Genomic DNA, 25023 nt, shown 5'->3' with positions numbered 1-25023 from the left:
AGGTAAAGGGAGGGTGGAAAATCAGCAGTTCTCTGACGATCCCTGGTGTATACGCAAGTGTGTCCCTTTAAATGTTTTGCAGGCTAAAAAAGATTTTCAGCATTTACTGTCCTATTATTTCATACAATGATCAAAGAGTCTTAAACTTTGCCACCAACAAAAATGTAAGTATGACTTACATAATGCACATAATTACAGGAATTGCCATTTATTGGGAGGAACATTTCAGTGGTTACCAAGAGATTGAAGTTGATTACAAGAAAAGAATAACTACATTCCAGACTAGCGAGACCATTTTCCATAACCCAATCATATCAATTCATGAGCTGGTCAAACAGTTTCTCATGAAAAAGGGACCACCTGCTGCTTTTTCTTTTACTATTGCTGAATATTTGTACTTCTACTGCAATGGTTTTACTTTTCTTTTACACTAGAGAGACTTCAGATATCTGGAGGCTTGTCTGAGCATTTTAACAATTTGTGCTTCTTGCGACTTGAATCTCAAATCTCCATTTCTCATGTAAACATGCAGCGGTCAATTATAGCGGTTATTGTACCATTTAATTGTAGTTATTGCATAATTTATTCATAAAGCACAGTGTTTTCAGGCAAAGTATTTTGTGAGTGCAGTCTGCCCATGTGCGATTCCTAAAAAGGTGAAAAAGAACAAGGTTATGGCTAAATGTCCACAATATTACCATTCTTCTTATGCTTCCAATAAGATCATTTGTCACTCTGATGTAATTTCAGTCACATACTGAAATTAAATTAAAGCCTGATACCAGCGCTTCAGGATGGAGTATTGGAAGAGGACCAAATTCATTAAGCGCGAAAGCTGGACCTTCCAACTGATCTCAGGGCCCTCCTCTTTCAAGAACAAACAAAGCTTTGTTCGATCATGCAAAGTAAAATGCTGTCGAAAATGGTTTCTGTCCCACTACGTGGTGAGAAATCAATGGCGCTGCGCTAATTAGGTCTGCCTGACCTTTTCAAAAATGTCAAATGCAGATTTCTTTGGTTTTTTTCCTGAGCTCAAAGACGCAGCTGCTCAAAGACGGCTTCCACACTGCATTGTCCACATAACAAATGTGTGTTCAAAAATAGAACCCTCACACACAACAGTTTTGGTAAACCTACCTGTGGGAGAGGGATGATAAGCCACAGACACTGGAGTGTGATCTAAAAATAAGCATCTCCAGCACCCTGCTAAAACGGCTAAACAGATAAACAGGCACATGCAGCACAGGTTAAGAATGTTCCAGAAAAGCAAGCTCCAAGGCCCAGGCACCAAGCACTCCATTACCTCCACCATACAACGCTTGGCCTTTGCATAGTAGGCCAATAGCCAATTTCAGGCTTTGAATTTTAAATGTTCTATTCAAAACAGGAATCAAGCTTAATATTCTCAAATATTGTACCATGAGAGCACAAATCAATTCCTTCATTCAATACTCCAATACATGTTCATTAACAAAACAAATGAAGAAAAATTCAATGTTATTCTTATCAATATTAATGAAATAACACACCATAAAATAACATACTTAACTGATATTAATTTCAGGTTAAACTAAATGCAAATCCATGAATCCCTACATTGTTCCTCATTTTGGAGCAAAAACTATTTTCAATCAAGTAGTGTTTGTTTTCTGATGCAGGCTTTTTGGCAATTTCATGAACCTACAAACCCAGATACAAACACCATTCACATATTACATGAATACATTCCCTTAACTGAAACTCTTAAAGAGTGACTTGCAAAAGTAGAAGACACAGGAGTACAAAAAATGTACTACAAAGAGAAACAATGGGTAGGAGAAGAAGTGAATGTTAGGCACTGTAAAAGCCAAATGGTCATTAAAAAGATTTGTAGAAGAGAAAAAAAAAAAAGAGCCTTGAGGTTTGTCTTTGCTGCTCATTTTCACAAAGCCACAATACAACACCCGCTCTGGACCCATCTACTGACCTGTGACTCATGACCTCACCCCCCAACCCCCCTCAAAAAAAAAAAAGAAATTCAACAGAGATTTGGTTGGGTTGTAGGGGGTTTTCCCATGAGCCTCTCCCCTCCGAGGACATTGCCATGGAGACGGCGCATTCCCATAATTCAACCCGCTGCGGTGTGGCACGTTCTCGGGATTAACAAAACCAGCCCCCGCACCCCCCCAAGCCCTCCCCCACAGAATGACTGATGACCAGAGGGTCTGCCTTTCATGCAAAGTTTTTTACGTGTATAATCCATTTCTCTTTCATTTCTGTTGGTTTATTGGCATTCATTCATTAAATGTGAAAATCTGTCGTTGCTGCAAGAGGTGGATCACTGTTCAGAACATTAAATAACTGAATGTTAACTGCACTATCCAAGGTACTTCTGTAAGTATAGATAAGAGACACATAAATGATTCACACTACATAATGTTTTCTGTGTTTTATTTAACACATTTTATCATGGATTAAGACAAAGAAAGAGCCCCATCACGACTGTATTATCTGTTCTCTGTTCAGCAGCAAATGGACAGTGCTACTGCCAGCTGTGTGTTTTGCACAGTTCTGATAGCTTAAACCAGTCAATGACTAAGCAAGAATGGTACACTGGGAAGTTATAGTGAACAATTAGAATTTCTGTTCATTATGCTGTGTATCAAATAACTACTTCTGAATAATCTGCCATGATATACTATACTTGTAGCATAACAATCCAATGATTGCCTTGAGCAATATAATTAATTTTTTACCTTGAACAAAGTTGTTGCGTCAACTCAAAACATGGACACAAGAATGGGGAAATGCAGCCCAGCTCTATGGATAATTATTTGACTTTCCCAATTCTCAATCCTGTCAAATGTATATTTTGGACCAATTGCTGTAAAAGGTTACAATCACAACTCACATGGAATATGAATTAATGGAATATGACATTTGAATATTTCCTATTCAACTGTCATGAATTAACTTTCTGAAAAAACTGCCTATGAAAGAAAAAAATCACATAAGATGGCTGCCAGTTGACAAAAGGGCTATTTGCTACTACTGAGTAGGAATAATGTTCTAACTGAGTTCCACAACAGAAAAAATGACTAGATTAAACTAAAACCGTAATGCATTTACTGTATGTAATTGAGTTACGACTTGGTGACAAGGTGTCAACTTTTGAGAGGATCACCAAGATCAGATAAAATTGAATCCCAGGCTATTTAACAAAGAAAACAGCAATTGCTGCTCTTTAATTCAGCATGTGTTGACATGTACTGCCTTAGACCTGGGCCTATGAATAATACAGTAGCATTAGTCTCTTAACCCAGACCAAGGTGATGAAATGTGTGAGAAATTAAAATAAATAAACAATATGATAGCAGCTCTGTGTTTTTTCTTGTATTTTAAATGCAAGAAAATTCTTCTGAAGGGCTTGCTTAAGCACGTTTTTGCCATTTACATTCTTTCTAGACAGAAGCCCACGCACTCATTGTGTTAAAAACATCTCCACAGCATTTGGGGCTGGCTTCATTCTTAAGTGTATCTGTCATTTGGAGGCAGATTTGGCAGACTAATGGCTGGCTTTCTGAACTTTTACCTCACTAGTTAACTCCGGGGTTCGGTCTCTCCGCTGAGACGGCAGTGGTCCAAGCCTTTCTGTTGCCGGTTAAAACGGTGGTAGGAAATATCTCATTAAAACTCTAATAAAAGCAAAGGTGCACAAGTGTTGCGTGACACCCTTTAACCGCGCGATGTGTTAATTAGCCCTAATCGGTCCTCGTTATGGCCCCGTCGGTGAGGAGACGGGAGGCCCCAGCGGTACCTACAGATCTGAAGGTGACCGCTGAGACGGAATGGCTTGGGCTGCTCTCACCATTACAACTTCCCCCGACAATTAAGAGGGTGGGGGATGTGGGGCAGCTGAGAAACAGTGTCGTCTGACCCCCCGCCCAGCCTGAGGGAAAGAAACTGAGCCACCTAGCCAACGCCAGGCCTGGCTGTCGAATGTTTTTCAGCAGACGGGCTGTCTTGCGCATGAAGCACCTGGGCTGTCTGGGTCCGAGCAGCTCCGCATTCCTCTTTTTATGGCAGAGGAGGAGAGAGGCAGTGAAAGGGGGGGGGGAGCGGGGGTTGGGCCAGCACTGTGGGAGCTTTCATTCAGCCGCCCCCCATACCCCCCGCCCTAATCTCCATTGCCTGCTACGTCCGGAGAGTACATGGCGACAACACTCGCTGGGCTAGTGCTCGAATCGTGCCGTTTTGAGAGGCTCCGCTCAGTCTGCTGAGAAAGAAGAGGAGCAGCAGTAGCCTTGTTGTTCAGCTTCAGGCCTGAACACCAGTGACAACCGTGCTGTAAGCTGAGATAATGCATTGTCAAGGCTAAGCAAGGCTAAGCTATCAAATGCAATCAGCGCAGGGTAGCAGGTTCTGATTATGGGTTAAAAGCAATGTTTCCCATTACGGCGCTTACTGTGCTCAATGAACAGTGAAGCTTTCTGAATACACCGAGCACAAGGATAAGAGCAGCAGGAGAAGAGTGGTGTAATGATCCGATTCGGACAGTCCCGCTCAGTTATACCTGAGGCGTGAAGCCACCAAGGCCTCAAGAGTGAAATTCACATTCGTTCCCACTCTTATTCCAACTGCAGACAGACGCCACAGCCTTTGAACCCTTCCGCTCGGTTCCTGCACGGCGCCTCTACAACCGCTGTTGACATCTTTGGCCAGAAAATCACGTTGGAAGATGACAAGAATGCGAATGTTTGTAATTCTATCGTTCCACGTTTTTTTTACGCAATGACAGCCGGTTGACTGAACGAACCCACTGCTACACGTGATGCACTCTGCACGTCGCAATAGATTACAGGGGAAAGATTTATTCGCCATACCCTTGTTCTGATGACACAGATCTTTAAAACTATGCGATTGCTTTCACTCTGCCGCTTCTCGTAACAAAACGCATAGATGTAAATTATAGATTGGTTCCTGCTACTATGCTACTACGAACTTGCATTTATCTGTACGATGCATTATGTCATACACAGCATGGCTTCACTCTCAACAAAAGTAACACTTCCCTAAAATGCTACATAAAAAACAATGCTCCATAAAGAAATAACTTGTCTAGAATATAAATCATTTCTATGTAGCGTTTATCATTCAGATTTAATATTAAGATCCTCCATTTTAGCCCTGAGCACAAATCAAGCCGCGAATAAAAATTTAGGTTCATAAAATGATTATTAGCTGGACTTTTAACATTGTGATAACTAATGCCACTGTCAAGTACTGTTAAAAGGGAATAGGTTCTAAATCACAGATTTGAAAGAAAGTTGGCTTAAGCAGAGCTTTCAACAGGCAGGGGCTTATTTCTGTCAGGGCCACTTTTGGCGATGGCGTAATCGCTGCGCCGTTCGGTCGTGAGCTGAAGGCTTTCAACACCGCAGGCGGGAAGAGAGGCCAGTGACATAACCACACTGCACTTCCAGTGCCTGACATGCGCCCGCCCACTTCGGGAGGCCACATGACCCACATTTTCCACCTGCCAAAATAAAAACAACACACACCACGTGACCGGCGAAGCCCGTTGGCTGTTACTACCATCACGTGCACGGAGCGCAGGTATTCCGCTAGTAAAACCGCTCTCTGTTTATATTTAACCGAACGTTCTGCTTACCGCAAAGCTTCGCAAAAACAGTCAAACTGTGTTTAACCAGGAAAGTTCCAGACTTTCTCAATCCACTCCCAGAAGAACATTCTTTCTTAAATGAGCCAAGAAGCCTGACAACAGCTCTCAACAGATGTTATGCATATATGCATGTATGCATGTGCATGTAGACGGTTGTTAAGCGCTGGTAAAAGTTGCCTACAAGGTTATTGACGAACATAAAACTATTAACAAAATATTGAATACAACATGTTTTGAAACTATGGCTTTTTTGTCTCTAACCTAGAAGCCTAGTTAATGTATTGAAAAAAAACTATGCAAATCATTTTTAATTTTTTAACATTTTAAATCTGCAAATACATTTTTCAAAAATGCCCCCAACCCATTTGTCCTTCGAAATGAGAAACTGTTTTTAGTTAACATCACCTGGAAGACAGTAGTAGCAACATAATAGCTCTGTTTCCACAGACCAGTATTAGTCATACAAGAGCTAAAGTGGGCCAGTGTGGCATATTACATTTCAACCATGCAAGTCTTCCTTACTTCATATAGTTTAAGTCTAACCTCTTTAAATAATGACAAAAGCCAAACTGCACAGTACTAGATCCGCAGTTAGTTTGCACTTACTTTAAGTTAAGAGTACAATATTCATGATCCACACATCCATTTTGTTTTTGCACAGAAAACGTGTACCGAGGGCCCGGTCTATGAGAGCGGAGAGGTAGGGCACAAATCGGCAAAGCGGTACGGTGGCAATCGCACAGAGCCACACAATCACATGGCGGATATATTCACGTGGCCACAGCAGGGAAGTTCTGTGGGAGGCCACGCTGGCAGTAATGGGATGCAAGTGCATTTTTTTTTTTTTTTTTTACCCTGAGAAGATCGCCCAATGGTGCATAAGGCATGTCAGGTATAGCTGACCCACTGCTAAGGCGAGGCAGTGGAAACCCAGCTAATGTGTTTACAGGGGGGTTGACGGGCAGCCGCAGTGGAAGCCTTTCTTAAAATAGAGCACCATCTGGCAAACAAGCCACTGAAAATGGAGGCACACTGTCTTTAAATCAAGGGGTCAAATTCACACCATTACTTGGCAGGCACCACTGATTGGTGTATTTTGGCAAATGTGAGAAGAGGAGGGGTAGAGGGCTATAAATTACCCCGTTCTAGGCAGATTGAGAGAAACAAGTCCTTATAGGAACACACTCACATAAATAAGGGGAGTATTCACTGCATTAAACTACAATAATGGACAGACGGGTACAGCCTTCGCTAGTTCTCAAGTTGTGTCTATTGTCCAAACTTTCAGTTTGTATAAATTGAAACTATGGCCATAATCTACAAACCACAGTGACTAACTTATTAGTGAATTAACTTAATGAGTTTGACTGTTCAACTAATGCGTTCATTGATTTTTATTTTTATTTTTATTTTTTTTTAAATAAGGGGCATTCAAAAGTTTTTAAATAATAATAATCAACTATTTTTGAAAAATAAATATTGACAACGTTCATACGAATGTTTATCCTTACTCAGACAAAAATATAAAAACTGAATTAGCAACCTGTTTGTTGACTTCCTGACTGCCATTGGCTTTCTGTATTTCTGTAAATGGTTGTTAAGCGGTGGCAAAAGTTGCCTACAAGGTTATTGATGAACATAAAGCTGCACAGAGACCAAATAGAAACTATTTAATACAATAGATTTTGAAACCATCTTCTATGGCTTTCTGTCATTTTTGTCTTGAGCCTAGATGCCTAGTTAATTTATTGGGAAAAAAACAATGTTTTTTTAGAATCTGCATTTTATTTATGTTTTCACAAATTAAATGTCAAAAAATGCCTCCAACCCTCTTGGCCTTCAAAATGAGAAACACTTTTTTTCACCCGGAAGACAGTAGTAGCAACATAATAGCTCTGTTTCCACAGACCAGTATTAGTCATACAAGAGCTAAAGTGGGCCAGTATGGCGTATTACATTTCAACCATGCAAGTCTTCCTAACTGGTCATAACTGGTGATAACCTTAATACAGCTTTAGTTTAACTTCTTTCTTTTAACTACTGCAAACTTTCTAAAATAACGAGAAAAGCCAAACTGCACAGTGCTAGAGCAAAAAAAGAAAGTTCTGCACTTGCTTTAAGTTACAGTACGATATTCATGATCCACACATTTTGTTTTCACACAGAAAACGTGTACCTAGGAAACATAGGGGTGGGTCTGAGGGCAGTTCATATGAATGTTTCACCTTACTCGGACAAAATATATTTAAAAAAAAACTGAATTAGCAATCTGTTAGTTGACTTCCTGACTGCCATTGGCTTTCTGTATTAGCAAGAAAAAAGCTAGAGACTAGAATGGAGAATTTCACTTTCTTCTTCCCACTGTTAAATGCAGAAAAATTAATATACTGTTTATTAAGAATTTTGCGAGGGCCCAAATTTTTCACAGATAATGTCAACAAGGCCACAGGCACATTCTCCGCTGTTGTAACTATACCTCAGTATCTACAACAACAACTTGGGAACACTCAGAACAGACAAATCTTCAGATTTGATAACAGAGATCATGTAGTATATCACAGTTTCAACAGACCCAGTCTAAAGAATATATAAACAGGCTACATCGTATCAGCATATAAGTGGCTGCTGGTTACCTGTAGTGGATAGCTGTAGCCCAACTAAACTGCATTCCCACTTTGAGTAATCTCTAGGCCTGTTGACGCCTCTTACAAAAACAACTGATAAAACACACGATGTTACAGCATACAAGCATAATGAATGAGACTTATTCTGATGAGCTTCCTAAAACCCTACAGTCTTTTCAGAAAGGTATTTCAGAGATCACTTTACGCAACACAAACAGAACTTTCGACCAATCTAGCAATTCTACGTTTCTGAGCTTAACTGTTATTTGCACTAAATGAGAACTGTCAGGTGACACTCCCTCTCTGGTGTCGTCCAGCCCAATATTGACAATTCCACGAAAGCCAGCATTTGCACGCACAAACTCCCTACTGGGAAAATTCAATGGGGGGAAAAAATGGACAAATTAGGGTTCTGAAACCATTTTGACTCTGGAACAATAGTGTCCCAAATTTGGTTCGAGGGGAAAAGGCCTCTTATGTTAATCTTGACAATGGACATTGGCTAATCTTCAGAATTCTGCAAACCTGTAGTCGCATCCCTGCCAACAACCCATCCCCCACACTTCCTGCAATGACCAGAAGATGTGTCACTGTATCAGCTGGAGAGAAGGGGCCTGGGGACCCTTATCAGCTCATTAACACAGAGGCTTTTAATGGAATGATAACATTTCTGAGAGCTTGGTGCCAAGGACAAACAAACAGGGAAAAGAATGCAGTCCATCACTGCTGATAAACTGCAGCTCCATTTACCTGGGACAAAATGGGAAGAGACCATTTTTAATACCAAACTAAAGCCCTCAAAGACAACAGGTCTGGAAGGAATATCCCATCCATTTGGTGTACCTTGATACACCCACCCAATTTTTCCAGGGGTACTATTAATAAGGCTTAAAATAGACATTAAAGGAAAACACCAACATTTTGGGAAATGTCTGGGTAAGTTTTTTCCAACTTACCCAGATTTAGACGATTTCATTTTCATTTTTGTGCATTCACTGACTCAATTTCCATGTTAGCATAACGTGAACACACAAAAATCTAAATGTAGTATAGTGGTTAAGGTAAATGACTGGTACACGCGAGGCTGGTGGTTCTAATCCCGGTTCTAATCCCACACAATAAGATCCGCACAGCCATTGGGCCCTTGAGCTAGGCCCTTAACCCCGCACTGCTCCATTGTCTCCTGCTTAGTCTAATCAACTGTACATTGTTCTGGATAAGAGCGTCTGCCAAATGCCAATAATGTAATGTAATGTAAAAAAAAATTACATCTCGTCAGGAAAAAAAGGCATATTTCCCAAAATGTTGCCGTTTTCCTTTAAAGATAAAAGAACATGCAATGAGAAAGTATAAAGATACTGTATATGCTTGTAACCTATTCCAATTTCCACCACACTATCCAGATCTCTCTGATGCTCACAGAGGGTAGGGCATAAAGGATATATAAAATGTAAACGATAGGAGCGGCATCTCAAGTCATCATGATGTGTCAATTTTAAATGTTGTGAGAAATGAGTATTGAGTATCTCCAGTGACTAGCTTGAATGCACAGGTTAATGAACTCTGTACGTGGCTGGTATCTCACACATGATTAAGTATTTTGTAGCCTCAGCTGAGGTCTTGCTCACCTGCTTATTGAAGGAATAAACCTGATGCCATATGGCTACCAATCAGCAACTATTTACTCCAAGCATAATACAATTACATACAAAGGGATTAGGGAAAAGTGAGATCACACAGGTTATACAATTAAATTAAGTATGGGCATTACCATGTATTAATGTAACTTTACCTACCTACAAGCCTTTTTTAGACTTCCTGTATCAGTGTGCATGAATAAAGCACCAATGAGGGACTGATGCCAACAACCAACCATTTAACTGGCAGAAGTGAAATCCCCTGGGTCACCCAAAGAAACAAACACACAGACAAATGCAAACACACACAACACTCACGGACATGTCCATACAAGGGCACGCACGCACGCACGCACGCGCACACACACGCACACACACGCACACACACACACGCACACACACGCACACACGCAACCTGCGTGTGTCTGAGCCAAGATTATTCTCTGAATGTGACCGGGGTCTTTCTGAAAAATGAGGAACTTCTATTTCTTTGCTGGAGTTATTTGATCCCTACACACCTACACCATGTATTTAAGAGAAATTAGCTATGGTTGTTAAAATGTACATTTTCTAATTTTTTCATACATTTATTTTATTTAGCCTCTGCTTCACACACTTCACACACTTTTTAACAGCAGAGCAAAATTATGTCTTTGAATAGCACCCCCATGTTAGAATTTTATGTTCCAGTACTAGAGGTTAGACTGCTCAATTCAGTATCTTCCTCAATGCAAACTGCACGGTATGTTTAGGAGGAAGAGTGTGTTTGGTGAGTACACTGCAACATGAGGACTTAAACTGTTGTTTTTGTTTTGTTGGGTTAGCTCTCTAGGCAGTGCCGGTTTTGCTGGTTTCCATGTTACATGCCCGTAAAAAAATCACTGAGAGGAAGAGCAAGATATTCTCTGGTTACAACTCCACGAGCACTGCAATTTTAGCACGCCTGTTTCCCGAAGAATTCACTACAAGGCACTTGCCGTTTTCCATATCACTCGCCCATGGTAATTTCAAAAACTAGCCTACTTGAAATGATGATATCCATGATATCTTATTTCAACATGCAGACATTATTTTCATCACACCGTTTTAAATATTCATGTATCACCAGCAGTTTATTGTTGCCAGGTGCCTACCAACTTAATTTAGCTGAGGTACAGGATGTGGCAAGGAAATGTGATTAACAGGATGCTAAATAACTTTTGTATTTTCACCTGACAGACGATATAGACACGTAAACTGTAGCCTACAGCCAGCGATTACTTTCTCATTAACACCATACAGCAGAATGCAAACATTTCTCACCATAAGCATAAATCACGGTTCAATAAGAACAGCAACTGGCTAATAATAGCACATGTCCATGGCACTGTCAGAAATTCCATTTCAAAATAAATCCCCTTTGACAGTTTCCCGTACATACTGTATTGACCCACAAATGCAAACCTAATGCAGAAAATATGACCGTGACCGTGACCCACAGTCACATGCGTCCGGTCGAATGGACTCACCTCGTTGTCATGGTGCTGGCAGAAGCTCATCCTATCCTGAAAGATGGGCAGCAGCGGGTAGTTCGAATGGAAGGACTGGGAGAGCGTGACGGGGGTACTGGAGTTGCTGGTGCGGTTGGCCAGGTGCAGGGTCTCCATCAGCCGTTCGATGAAGTGGTCTTTGGTCAGGCGGACTCGCTGGTGTGCGCGAACACAGTTGTCGCAGAGGTACTCCTGGCAGTCCAGGCAGTGGGAGGTAGCAGGGTTTCCTTCGTCGCAGGAGCTGCAGTGGGGGTCCCCGAGGCGGTGGAGACGGTGCAGGCCCCCGTGGGGGTGGTGGTAGCCACCGCTCCTGCAGCCGTTCTTGTTCTGCTCTTCGGACGACACCACCACGTCCAACAGGTTGCTGAAGAGGAAATTGGACGATGGCAGAGAGTCCACCCCGGACTCGGAGATTGAGACTTTTTGGTCACAGGTAGGGCACCGCAGCTTGGAGGGGTCCCCGGGGTTGCGCTGCCCCTCCAAGCACTGCCTGCAGAAGGCATGGAGGCAGGGCAGAACATGGAGCCTTCGGGCAGATGAGGTAGAGGAGCTGGAGGTCTGAGACGAGGATGAGGAGGTAGACGAGTTGGAGGAGATCGGAGCAGAAGACCCGCACAGTTCCTTGCAAAGTGGACATGTTTGCAGATCGGATTCGGGGAATGAAGCCATTTGCAATACAACTAATGGAAAGCAGGCTCAACTTAAAACATATGTTGCACAGAAGCACACATTTGCCTTTTTAAGGCAAAACTGCTTTCCGGTTGAGAACTGTAGCAAAGCACTAGCTGTTAAGGTCAGATTTGAAAAAAATGTTGCAAGTTTCCTTAGACTAATTTTAAAAAATCAACATTTAGAATGTTACCTTTTCGGAGAGAAATGGCTGGGACCTGATACAAAGTAGCATGTATTGACATAACGATGACGTCCAAATAGTCTAATGTTGCCTGAAAACCTTTAAGTATTCAAGGCAAATCGACGCGCAATTTCTACAATTCAAAACATTTCGGGTTCAGCAGTATTATAAATTTGCCTACTCAATCGAATTGGCTCAAACTAGTATTACTTTGTTAATTGCCTTTCATCCCTGCCAAATAGTGCAACGTTTTACCATTTGTTTAAAAAATAAAGACCTGTAGTCATTATTTTATAACTCTGCCAGATGCAGCAGCAACATTCTTGTGAAACATAAATTCCGCCGTGTGGTTGCTACTCCGATCCTCCTCCCCCACCACCGCATGACTACGGGGTTTATAGGCTCAATGAGGTATGAATTTCTCGAATCAAAACATGAATTTATCTTGTTTTTCCTCGTGCAATATATTGTTTTTTCTTTCTAGTCCACCATCGGATCCTCTTCCGCAACGTCAAACCCGTCAATCGACAGCAGTTAATTCGACCCAGAAGCAATTAAATAATTCATCAAAGCATTTGATCAGAAGCAATGCGACTCCGCACACTGTGCCAGATACCCGTGGATATTTTCTGCTCCTCTTTTAAATGTCTCCCTGAAAAGTCCCACCATCGAATCTGTTCGAGGTATACATGTACCTCTCCAAAGCAGCCTTTCTTTAGAAGAATGCACCGTGTTTTTCCATAGCCTCGGCTTTTCTAGAACCTCCGAGGGAAAAAGGCACGAACCAAGCCTTCGCTTCGCGCTAACGCTGCAGACCAGCCCAGGAAATTGTTTTATTAGCGCCTTTCTTCTTGCGCACACAGCGCTATGCATGTGTTGTGTACTGTTCGAGAAGACGCGTGTTGATGAAATTGATTCAAAATCCCTTTAATCCCGAAAGGAGAGAGCACACTTCCGCCTGATCACGTAGGGGCCAGGCCATAGGGAGGAGGGGCCTGGCTGGGTATAGGCTGTTACACTGCCACACACTTGGACACCGTGCGTAAGCACCTCTGGCATGTTGTAGGCTAGCAAGATAATGTCGCCAAAAAAGTAGCCATGCAGGTGCTTCATGTGCGCGAAGCCTGAGATTGTCTACTGCTTCAGCTTCATAAATATTAGTACTTATTTAACCGTTATGGAGGCGTCAACACGCAACACATATGATGAAAAACCAGAACATCAGCACCACACAGCAATGCAGTAGATTAGGATATTGCATTAAAAAAATAATACAAAGAGATCTACGATACTTGTCCTTCTAAAACATTAGTGTAGGTAGACCTAACAATTAACGTAGTCAACACATTAATGGTTCTGATTATCTTTATAAAAACGTAACCTATACAGTACAGCGCCACAACAGTTACATTTAATTCCCCGTTGGTCCACATGATATGGCTATTCGTTAAGCTTAACAGTTATAAAACTGTCAATAGTGGATGTTCTCGTTTAACTCAGCTATGAAAATGTAAGATATTTCCTGATTAAAAAAAAATGCTTGCGCGTTTTCTTAAGATTATTGTATGAGCGAAAATGTTTTATTTTCTCCCGTTAAATTATGTGAGTAGCCTACGACTGACATAACGTAGCCTAGCCTATATGAAGACATATCGCTTTGGCAATGTATTATCTGGAATTTATGTAATAGCCTGTTGAATTTAAAATTAGCATAGAGGTTTTAATAATTCACAATAATAACATATACAATTCAGTAGAGCTCCACACGTCTGGGAGAAATAATTCAACAATAGTGTCATTCCACGTTAGTAAATGGTTGATATATTATTAATATTGTTGATAAACAAATTATAAATACATTTTCATGTATTTGTCCTGTGAAGATGAGTGCATTTTTCTATAATTGAGGTTCAATAAATATTCCAACAAAAGTGATTTGCCAGATTCAGTATCCCTGAAGGACACCAGGCAAGGGAAAAGGGAGCTGGCTATAGCCAGTTTAAAATGGAAGTCAGGCTGGAGCTTATCCCAAATGTTGTGGTGTGAAGCAGCTTGCAGTGCATTATGTCTTCTCATGTACAGGAAGCCATTACTGCTTTCACCTCCCTGCATGGGAGCATTCAGGGAGGAAACGGATACAATGAAGAGAAAATACAGTGATTTCAAACTCATTTTACACGGAATGGAGGATAGCAAGGTGAATATTATGAAAAGATGACAAAGGGGTAAGGGAAAGCAGAATCATAGAAGTCCTGGCCAAAAAGTTACTTAAATATAGTGTGCCTGTTTGAAGGAAGTTCTGCACTGTATAGTGATAAGTAATGCAGCATGGTTTAGAATATTACGAATTTTCAGAGTATTCAAGAAGAATGAAAAATTGGTCAAAAAGCCTATTAAGAAAAGGAAATAAACATTTGCAGCAGAACACTGAAACTGGACACATGCAGTAAGGTTTATGGAAGTTCTGTATTGTATGCCATCAAAACAATGAAAGACTCTCAGAACCATGTCTACACCATCAGTCAGGCTTGGTGGAGGATTTGGTTTTGATTGAAGGCATCATGAATGCTGATAAATACAGACAAATCTTAACACACATGCAATACCCTCTGGACAATGTTTTATTGGGAGCATATTCATTCTACAGGAAGTTAATAACTCCAACCACACTGCTAAGAAGATCAAGCTGCTGGTGCTCTCCAGAACAATGGACTGGCCACCCCAGACCCGAGACTTCAACATCATTGAATGCGTTAGGGATTACTTGGATCGAAAGAATCAGAAACTGCAACCAACTTATAAGACTGAACTTTGGAGATGTTTACAAGAAACATGGAAAAATACCACTACATATTTATAAAAAAACGAACAAAAAAAAAAACCCAGAGGAAGTCTCGTGAAAAGAATGAAAGCTGTAATAAAGGCAAAGGGTGGACACATCAAATACGGAAAGATTTGATATTACACATATTACATCGTCATATTTCTCAGGTCCATCACATCCATGCTTGCTCAGTGTTTGCAGCACATTGAAGGTGAGGTTTCCAGAGGTAGACTGTATGTCTACTGATCTGAGGCTGAGGACCGGGGGTCACTGAGCGGGGTTGGGTGCCAGATGTGAGCCTCCCCAGTAAAGCAGTGGGGTTGCTAACCTGTAAAGCTGTGTGCAGAGGGAACCTTTTGACCCCCATAATCCTTTTTTTCGGTATTTTCAGACCTCAGTCGTTCCCGGGGCCTGGCCGTCCTCACAGGCCTCCGTCCTTTCCTTGGGACTTCCGCAGATGTCAGGAAACGGAGACGGCAGAGGTGGGGGTCAGGGGTGGGATGGGGTGAGAAGAGGGCTTTTAAACAAGAGAGCCTCGGATCAAATGTTAGAAAAAGCCATGGACAAAATGGGGAATTGTGGTGGGTTTGAGGAGGAAGCACTGTTTTGGAAAGGTTACAATACAGCGCTGTGTTCTGTCCTGAAATGCCACACAAGTATGTACACATACACAAGTTATAATTTATCATGCAAAGAAAACACGTGTGCTTGATCATTTTGAAGACATTTGGAAACATGGCCACAAATAAAAGAAATATAAAGCAGCAATAAGAATGTGATTTAATGAACAACATACTCTAAAGTTGTATCCTAAAATATGTATTCTGCTACACCCATTGTACCTATTTACCTTTAATGCTTTTTTAGACAGCGTCTTAGCGATGAAGCTTAAAGACAGCCTAATGCACAGGATAATCATGTTGAGCAATGTGCAGTTTACAGTAGCTCACACTGAAGGATGTGTTGCAGCTTATTTTAGCAGCTGAGAGAATACCAAGGAGGTTGCAGAATTCCAAAGTCATAGCTGGGAATTCTCAAGGGATCATCTATCTTTTTCCTGCACCGGGACGTGTCATCAATGGAAAACGGACCGGCAAACAAGATTATATTTTACACCAAGCCAGTCTCCCACACCCTGAACAAAACACCTCTCTTGCGCATGCAGTCGTCTAATTTGAAACGTGCAGAATCATAGATGTTGGAGCCATGGTAATTTTGCTGTTAAGGAATCGGGGTCCCATGGAATCACATATTTAACTGCACTTATTTTTATATTTAAAACCTTTGAATAAATGACCAGTGAGGTGCAATGAGTCACATCTGAATCAGAATCTTAAAATCCCTTATTTTATATAATGTTTATATACATTTTTTGGGGGGTTTTGTTCGGAAAGATATCATTCATGAATCTTAGGTGACTGCCTGGGTATTATCTAAATTCACATTCATTTTACTGTGCTGCACTGTGGGATACCATACTTGACGACCTTTTTGCGAGCAAGGGAGAGTTATGGGAAATTATAAAATGTTTGTGCAGTGATCCAGCAGTATTCTCCCAGCAAGTGACATGCAGTGAATATATGCATTGTTTTAGCTATACACATAACAATCCATCACAAGCCCACACACAGTTTCCAACCTCTACCTACAGCTGTAAGCTTTGTGGTCAGTTCATCATTGAAGAAGAAGAAAGAACATGGACCGGTCTCGCAGAAAAGTAACAGAGAATGTGACTTCACAATCAGGACGTCCTTGAACATTGGCATATGTGAGGCTAGAATGAGTCATAACAACAAACCAGGCAGCAAGACAAGAGCAGCAAGACAAGAGCAACTTTGGATGGTCTCTCTCTCTCTCTCTCTCTCTCTCTCTCTCACGCACACATACACACACACACACATATGTGCACACATGCACACACATGCACACGCACACACGCACACAGTGTGATGGAAGGAAGGCAGAAGTTAAGTTCAGAAATGAGAACGGGCAGGCTTGTGCATACAAGTAGATCACCAGTTCAGTCCAGGGCTAAAAATTACCATAGAAGCAGCTGCACAGTAACTAGGATTGTTTACAGGCTGAACATGAAGCCATAAAGTCAGACAAGACAGCAGACATGATGTATACTCATTACATTGACAGGGAGTTAGCCAGACACTTTCAAAGAGTAGTAAAATGGGATTTAAACCGGCTACCTTCGCATTTCAAGCTGAGAGTTTTAATGACCTCAGCCAGGCCATTCTGTTGTTCTGGAATAATAGAATAGTAATCCACAGCAAATTATTACCCAGTATATGTCATACCGCTGAAATAGGAACAGGACCTGCATTACACGTGCCTCCCCAGCCTTGAGTATGCCTTTTATCCTGTTCCCTTCCCAACAATTATATTAGAGAGGCGGTTTGCTGTGTCACTGGTTGCAAAATTAATATCTCCTTCTCAGTTACGCAGAACAAAAATAAGAAAAGCAGAAATAATGTTCATGTGGTCTCAGAGGAATGCTAGAAAAGGGTTCGGATGTGATGGAGTGGGGTAATTAATAGCAATCTTCCTGTCCTTTGTTATTTCAAAAACAAATTACTGCCGGTAAAATACGATAATAACAGTGAGCGTGTTGGTTGGGGCGTAAATCAGAGCTGGCCTCGGTTTTTAAAGCGGTCTTTTTGATTTAGCATCAGGGCCCTCGGGCCAATGCCCCGCTTGCTGAGGGGCCCCACCCTATCAGGAAGAGGCAGACCTGCCGGAGTACAGTATTTTACAAAATGGAGGGTCCGGGGAGGTTAACACCTTTCTGCTTCCCCTCTCTATGTCCCCAAGGCAAACACAGAACCAGCCTTCTCGTGGGAGGCAATCCATCTTTGAAGACTGTCAAGCCCTCAGACTGCCAAACCGGTCAGATTTTTATTTCCCACGTTGCTTTTAAACAGCAAGGCATTTCTCTTTCTACCACCGGGGGGAAAACAGCATTGTTCTGGAAATCAGCAAATCGGCCTTTTTTCTGGTTTGTTGCTTTTGGATAGGCACAGTCTCTATATCTAGGCTTTTAAACCCAAAGTGTGGATACGACTTGATATTCATGTATTACTCAAACTGCTAGAGTACAGAAACAAACAAAAACAATTGTGTCACTGTCCAATGAATTATGGTGCTCACTGTATATGTACACATATTTATGTTTATGTGCATGTGTACATATCTTTTTTTCCCATTATAGGGTGGTTATGGGAAACTGTCATAATAGTCATGTTCCATGTTTATGTTCAGCACTTGCATCGTTTGCAGAACTGCTGACATGAAAAACTGTTTTCACAATCACCCTCCTCGTTCTGATCTTCGAGTGCCTTGCTTACACTTTATGATGTTATGTTATGAGAATTAATTTGCTGCATAAAATGCCTGTGCTTTTTATTGACTCTTTTACGTTGATTGAATTTCAGAGCCTTGGCAAACTCTTCTGACTCTACTTTGGACTCTATTCTCTCTATACACACATATGCGCACACACACACACACACAAAATATGAATGGTAGTACAATACATTATAGTACAGTACATTAACTCAAGTTGTAAAAATGTCCTTCAGTTTTGCACATCAAAATTCACATGTAATTTCAACAAATTATTTGGACAAAGCACTCCCCCTTGTGGAAGTATAGAAATGGACAATTACATTTGACCGCATCCCTGGACTATTCTTTTGCTTGTGTAAGTCATAGTTGTCTAGCATATATTATTATATTATTAGAAATACATTTCTAGAAATTGTTTTTTGATTTAGCATCAGATTTATGCACAAATGACTCCAACAGCCTTTCTTCAAATAAAGCCATCTGGATCTGTTCTATAATTTGTCATATCGTTAATTAGTTGCACATACTGTCAGTTGCACAAGACTACCACAAGAAATATTCCGGTGAATGGTTGATTTGAACCAGGAGACCTATAGCCTGTATTCAACACACTAATAAATTACATTTCTTCATGTATTTGAAGTGAAAGAACTCACAAAACCTAATTTCTGTGAATAGTCTTATTTGAAAAGTATTTGAATACATTACTTTTCAAATATATATAGTTGTCATAAACGATAAGAGCATGCACACTCAGTCAACGTCCCTGTATAAAGGTCAATAAATAATATTTTTTCAGTCTATTTTATGTCTATTTTGAATTCTATTACAAACAATCAGTTGCTACATCAATGAGTAGCCTGTCTGTCAAAACTGTGCAATGTGCTTCAACCTCTCAGAAAAGCAAGATGACTGTGTTCATTTCTCAAACTACATATGATTTAATTTAAGAAATCAACAATGCTTCTCTCCAAATAAGACCATTACAGAATATTGAGAATGTTAAAAATGTTTAAATGTTTCAGAGTGTATAACACATGTATTTAGTTTTGTACTTATTTTGGTAGAAATTATGTTTTAAACAATCACCCACAGGTGGTGCTGTTGTACTTCTGAAAATATTTTACTAACATTTTATTGTTATCAATGTTTTCCTCTCACTGCAGACTTATGGCATAGTGGTATCTAAATGCATATTTTTCAGTCCTATACAATCGTCTCCTACCAAAAAACTGTAATCCAGGGAACAAGATGACTTAACCCCATTCCACCCTGTCTTGATAAAGCAAACTGGGTTCCGCCATTGTGGATTCCTGCTAATGATACAGACCAGGCTTTGACTAGAGATATCCAGGATATAGGAGTCAGGCACATTGACAGTAAAGTCAGTAAAACATGCATTTCAGCTTCATTTCCTGCAGCTAAAGAAACAGACTGAACATATTTAGTTTATACTGGCCTTTCTGCCCTCGACACATCAAGTTGATTACAGGCAAGGAGACTGTTGGCTTAGAAAATCTGCCTGCTGTGGCGTGCCAGGTAATCATGCATGAATACAGTCCTCAACCATTTCCCCCGTTCTATGCGTATAATCTCGGCTGGCTGTCAGGGAAGATGCTGAGCCAATTAGATAACATGATGATGTAACTTCAGGCTCATTTGAGCTTCTGCCTGAAAAGATGCAGGCAGTTAGTTACAAAATCACTAATTATCAAAGAATAAAAGAAAATGTGAACTATTCATTAAATAAATATCAATATATATATATATATGTATATATATATGGAAAGCTTTTAAAGGAAACTGCAGAAATGTCCATTCTCCAGCATATCCATTACATCTTTTGATTGCAGATCAGTAAAAATTCAATCTAATGCTGGACTAAGGTAAAGGTAAAAATGCTCCTCCCTTTATGAACTCAAATTAAGGAAAGGGCAATCACAGTGCCCTGGTTCTTCTTTGTTAATCAGTCTACATTAGCTGGATGTGTAGGCTTTCATGGTAAAATGTAATGACTTTGAGGGTTAATTTGGGGTGTCTATTCTGCGTCATCTTCAGTACAGAGAAAAGGTCTTACATTTTTGTGTGATAAGCATATTGTGCTCAACTGTACATATTCTGATTTGGAGCACAGAAGTCCCAGTGAATGATCTGGCTATTGTTTTATTCAGAAGCGGGTGTGCCCTTATTGTCACCAAATCAGGTGCAATGTGTTTCTTGACCACAGGATGTTTTAAAGTCTAAAACTTCTGTAAGGTTTGAGCGATAGTACGTCTTCTTGAAACAATGTGGTACTATGCATTATTAGCCTTAAGATTTACGTACATAGCCTGACTCACAGGCTTCCAGCACCGTGGCTTCATATAAGCATTTCAGTTTGAAAGTAAGTTTTGCTATTTTTAAAACAGAGGTTTTGAAGGCGTCATACTTCATATGGTGTTTTCATTTAGGCTAAATAATGGAATCCAGAAGTGTGATATAAAGCAGTAAAAATGTGAAATTCAACAAGGTTCTATTTAAAATGTTGACTACATCTGGTGCTGCTGAAACAACACAACATCAGTCAGTAAGAGCTGCATGAAATAGAGGGTCTCAAACTGTCCCTCTTTTTTTTAAGGTTAATTTTTAAAATACCCAAAAAAACCAAGCGAGCGACAGAAAACGAATTACATTAAGTAGGCCTACATTAAATTATGTCACTATTTTACTATAGTTAATTGAAATTATCATTATGTTTGCCACCAATACTTACGAGTTTTTTTTCCCAACGGAATAGTGGTCTACTGGTGTGTTCTTGCATTCAGTTTAGTGTACAGTAGATTTACAAAGAGACAGTCGCTTCACCCAAAGGTCAATGAGCGGTGATTCAGCGTAAAGCGGAGCTGCCTTTTAGTGCTGCCCTTCCGTAAGTACCAGAACAGAGGCGGAGGCCTTCGTCTTGTAGCTATTTATGGCAGCGCAGGTCTGATTTCCAGTTCCTGCCTCCTATACGCTCGTTTATCCTGTGATTAATTCGCCAACCCGCTTCACAATCTACTCAGGTTTCAGGTTTCGATTTATCAGGATTTCATCCGATGAGCCGCAGTTTTGATAAAATAATACGTAAAAAAAAAAAATTACCAATTCGCTGGTGAGGGAGGAGGAATGTATTTAACGTTACACTGCAATGGCGAGGGAGGATCAGGGGCTTACCTCTAGATGATAAATAAGTCATGATTCACGCTCTACATCCAATAATGACCATAAACACTCATCAGTAAGTTGATGCAGTAATTTAGAATATTTTGTGTGATTCTCGATCTCTCTTTGAAGCATTCCTGTAGCGCATACTGCCTCGTGAAAGACATTGTTTTGCTGCATAAGCTCCATCATGCAAATCAGATTTTTTTTCGCATTGTTGTAATCAGAACGGTGTATTTAATATTCAGTTTTAACGGGAATAAAAACGTGTCACGAATATGTCAAGGAGCCCACATAAAAAATAAAACGTTTAAAATTGCATTTTACATGCGCTTAATGTATTTTATGAATTAAATAGGCTATAACATGACTTATGTATATAATAGTGTTTAAAATAGATTTAACATGATTGCATTTTATATTGAAATTATGTCCTTAATTACTTTTTTCTGTATCATATAGCCATGCACTATGAAAATATAAGTACAATTTCACATTTCGTTATTTTAAGCTTTTCTCTTCCAGAAGCTTGGTCAGGATGTCTTTTTTCATATATTTTTAAAACGTCCTGCTGCATATAGCCTATGAAGCCATATAAATGCTCCAGCTGTACTGTATACATGTGAATTATGTTTTGAATACTAACATAAAATATTTAAAAATTAACATTTAAATACTACTATAATAATTTTAAAATAATTCATTATTTTTGTGTCAACGTGATAAATTAATAAAGTAATAGATAATGAACACAAATACATAAAAAATAAGCACAATAATCCTGAAAAAATCTATTGTACAATTGTTTTAACCAGGCAAAATGTTATTATGTGTGGACAACTTTATTTTGTGAGCTGACATTCACTTAGTAGTATTAGACCATATTATATGTAAAATGCCAAAATAATGCATTTCAGATTAAAATGTATTTCTAAATAATCAGCCCCCTGAAATATACTTACATATATACATATATGTCGACTGGCTGCCTTAAATATATACTGAAAAATAGATAACTGCAAAATTATAGATAAATGCAAATATAATAATAAATACAATAACAAACAAGATCAACAAATGCCATGCAAGTCACATTTCTCCAAAGAATGTAGTGGTTTTAGGCTTATTTGAAATTACTACTCATTTTGCATGTTGCACACCTTTTCTTCTTCTTTTATTCTTTATAAAATAATTATAATAATTCTGTTGTGGTATGACACACTATTCTCCACAAGGCAGTCTCTTAAACATCACAATGGAAAGAGAAATCCGTCTTGTTTGAAAATTAATCAACAGTGTGTATACATTTGAAGAAAACGTTGTCTTCCATTTTGATGGGTTATTAAAGGGAGCTACAGCTGGTAATGTGGCGTGAATGACATTAACATCAGAACAGGGAGAGAGTTAGGGAGAGGGTTATCTAATCCTGTGAAGTATATTTCCTGGGCCACTGTTAATTGCAAAGCCCTATGCATAAATATCTTCAACCTATATTTGGTGGGTTAATCCCCGGTGTAGCCACTACATTACATTACATTATTGGCATTTGGCAGACACTCGTATCCAGAGCGACGTACAGTTGATTAGACTAAGCACGAGACAATCCTCCCCTGGAGCAATGCAGGGTTAAGGGCCTTGCTCAAGGGCCCAACGGCTGTGCGGATCTTATTTTGGCTAAATTAGAACCACTTATTGTGGTCGGGATTAGAACCACCGACCTAGTGTGTCCCAGTCATGTACCTTAATCACTACGCTACAGGCCGCCCCTACGATAACATCTGCACAGCAGTCCCTTGAGCAACGCCCTTAACCCCACATTGCTCTGGGGGGGGGGGGGGGGGGGGTTGTCCCCTGCTTAGTCTAATCGCTTTGGATAAAAGCGTCAGTTAAATAATATGTAGAAATCATAAAATTGTGTTGGACATTTGACACATAGTAAAAACTACACAAGGTGTCTAATTTTAAGTGTAGGTGTGAGATCCAGGATGCAGTAAGCAGGCTTGGCAGTGGTCAGGGCTGTTCTGGGTGGGCGGCCATCTTGTCTTCTCAGGGTGAGGCGGTGAGGCGAAGTGAGAGGGGAGGGGCGCGACCCTGGTGTTGGGAAGTAGCCGAGCCCTGCACTGCGGCGGCCTGATTCACAACACCAGCTGCCTCGCCCCGCCAGGTCGCCCGTGCGCCGTGGCCTCTTCTGCTCCTGGCTCCCCGCTCCGGACCTCCCTGCGCCTCCCCGCGTCTCCCCGTGCGCTCCGCAGCTGCAGACACAAGCAGGAATACAGATGAGCCGGCTCTTTCGGGTCCACCTTCGGGCCCTTAAGTGTCTCAGAGTCCAGTGAATGAATGGGGGAAGGGGTCAGATTCTGCTGCCTTCGTTGATGTCCGCGGTTGCAAGACCGTGAAAAGTAGCGCCACAAAACCCCTTACACGTGGAGAGTGGTGTGGACAGAGAATCTATTTCAAATGATTAGTGCTGTACCACTTTTGCTGTGACTGCCATTCCCGCTGCCATTCCTACTAGACTTGCAAAACAACTATGCTGCAACTACTACAACTGCATGCACCCTAAAATGTCTGTTAAATCAGCCGGTGGAGTGCATTTTACCACTTCTGAAGTTGAATTAATGCTGAACAATTTACTGCATGTTTATACACTGCAAAAAAGGTCTGTCTTAATAAGAGTTTTAGTTTTGTAATGAGACTTAAAATCTTCTGAAGTAGAACATAACTTGTTTTAAGATACTTTTTGCTTGTGAAAGTGAAACTCTCACCCCATTGGCAATATTTTTTGTTTTATTTAGCAAGAAAATGAATAGATTTTAGTCTAAATATAAGACTAAATATTTGATGAGCTTGACTTATTTTTTTTTGTTTTTTGCAGTGATGTGACTGGTGACCACTTTGCCAACGAATAATAATAACTAAAACTTCACAAAATACCAAAAACTTAATTTAAGTCCATGAGGCAGCCAATTATACCCAGCAGTTTTAGCAAAGAGAATAATTCAGAATTCATGAAAGTTGGTGTTCAGTAGTCCCTAAAAGCCAGTGGGGCTCGGCAATTCTGGATTCAGCAAGTAGTAATGGGAACATCCGCTTGTTATCACTCCTAATTATTTTTGTTACTTCTCCCATAATGCAGTTTCTTGTGCCTATTCCAGAAAGGCTGTTTCTTTTCTCAAGCCACAAAACAGTTATTTTATTTTCCCCCTCCAACTGTTCCGTGAGCGGCAGCCATTATTCTCCATTGTGTCCGGTCAGGTGGGTCCAACCTCGCTGTCTGGGCCTCAGGCCCAGGGCCTGCCAGTGGAGAATTGCAGGCTTAGATAATTGATGAGATAATAAGAGCTGCCCTGGCCCGTGTGA

The 25023-nt window shown here is 40.5% G+C and overlaps 1 protein-coding gene across 1 annotated transcript in view; it reads right to left on the bottom strand.

Annotated features, from left to right (window-relative positions):
* Positions 1-12121, bottom strand: part of LOC133136137 (E3 ubiquitin-protein ligase TRIM71) — a 38618-nt gene extending 26497 nt beyond the window's left edge. Inside the window, exon 1 of the mRNA XM_061253383.1 lies at positions 11432-12121. Coding sequence (XP_061109367.1) covers positions 11432-12121 — 690 coding nt within the window. The remainder of the gene's footprint in view (positions 1-11431) is intronic.
* Positions 12122-25023: the final 12902 nt, after the last annotated feature.

The sequence above is a fragment of the Conger conger genome, chromosome 9 (assembly GCF_963514075.1).
Source record: "Conger conger chromosome 9, fConCon1.1, whole genome shotgun sequence".
Taxonomy (NCBI): Eukaryota; Metazoa; Chordata; class Actinopteri; order Anguilliformes; family Congridae; genus Conger; species Conger conger.
Note: the sequence above shows the minus strand (reverse complement) of the source record. Positions and strands in the feature narration are given on the sequence as shown.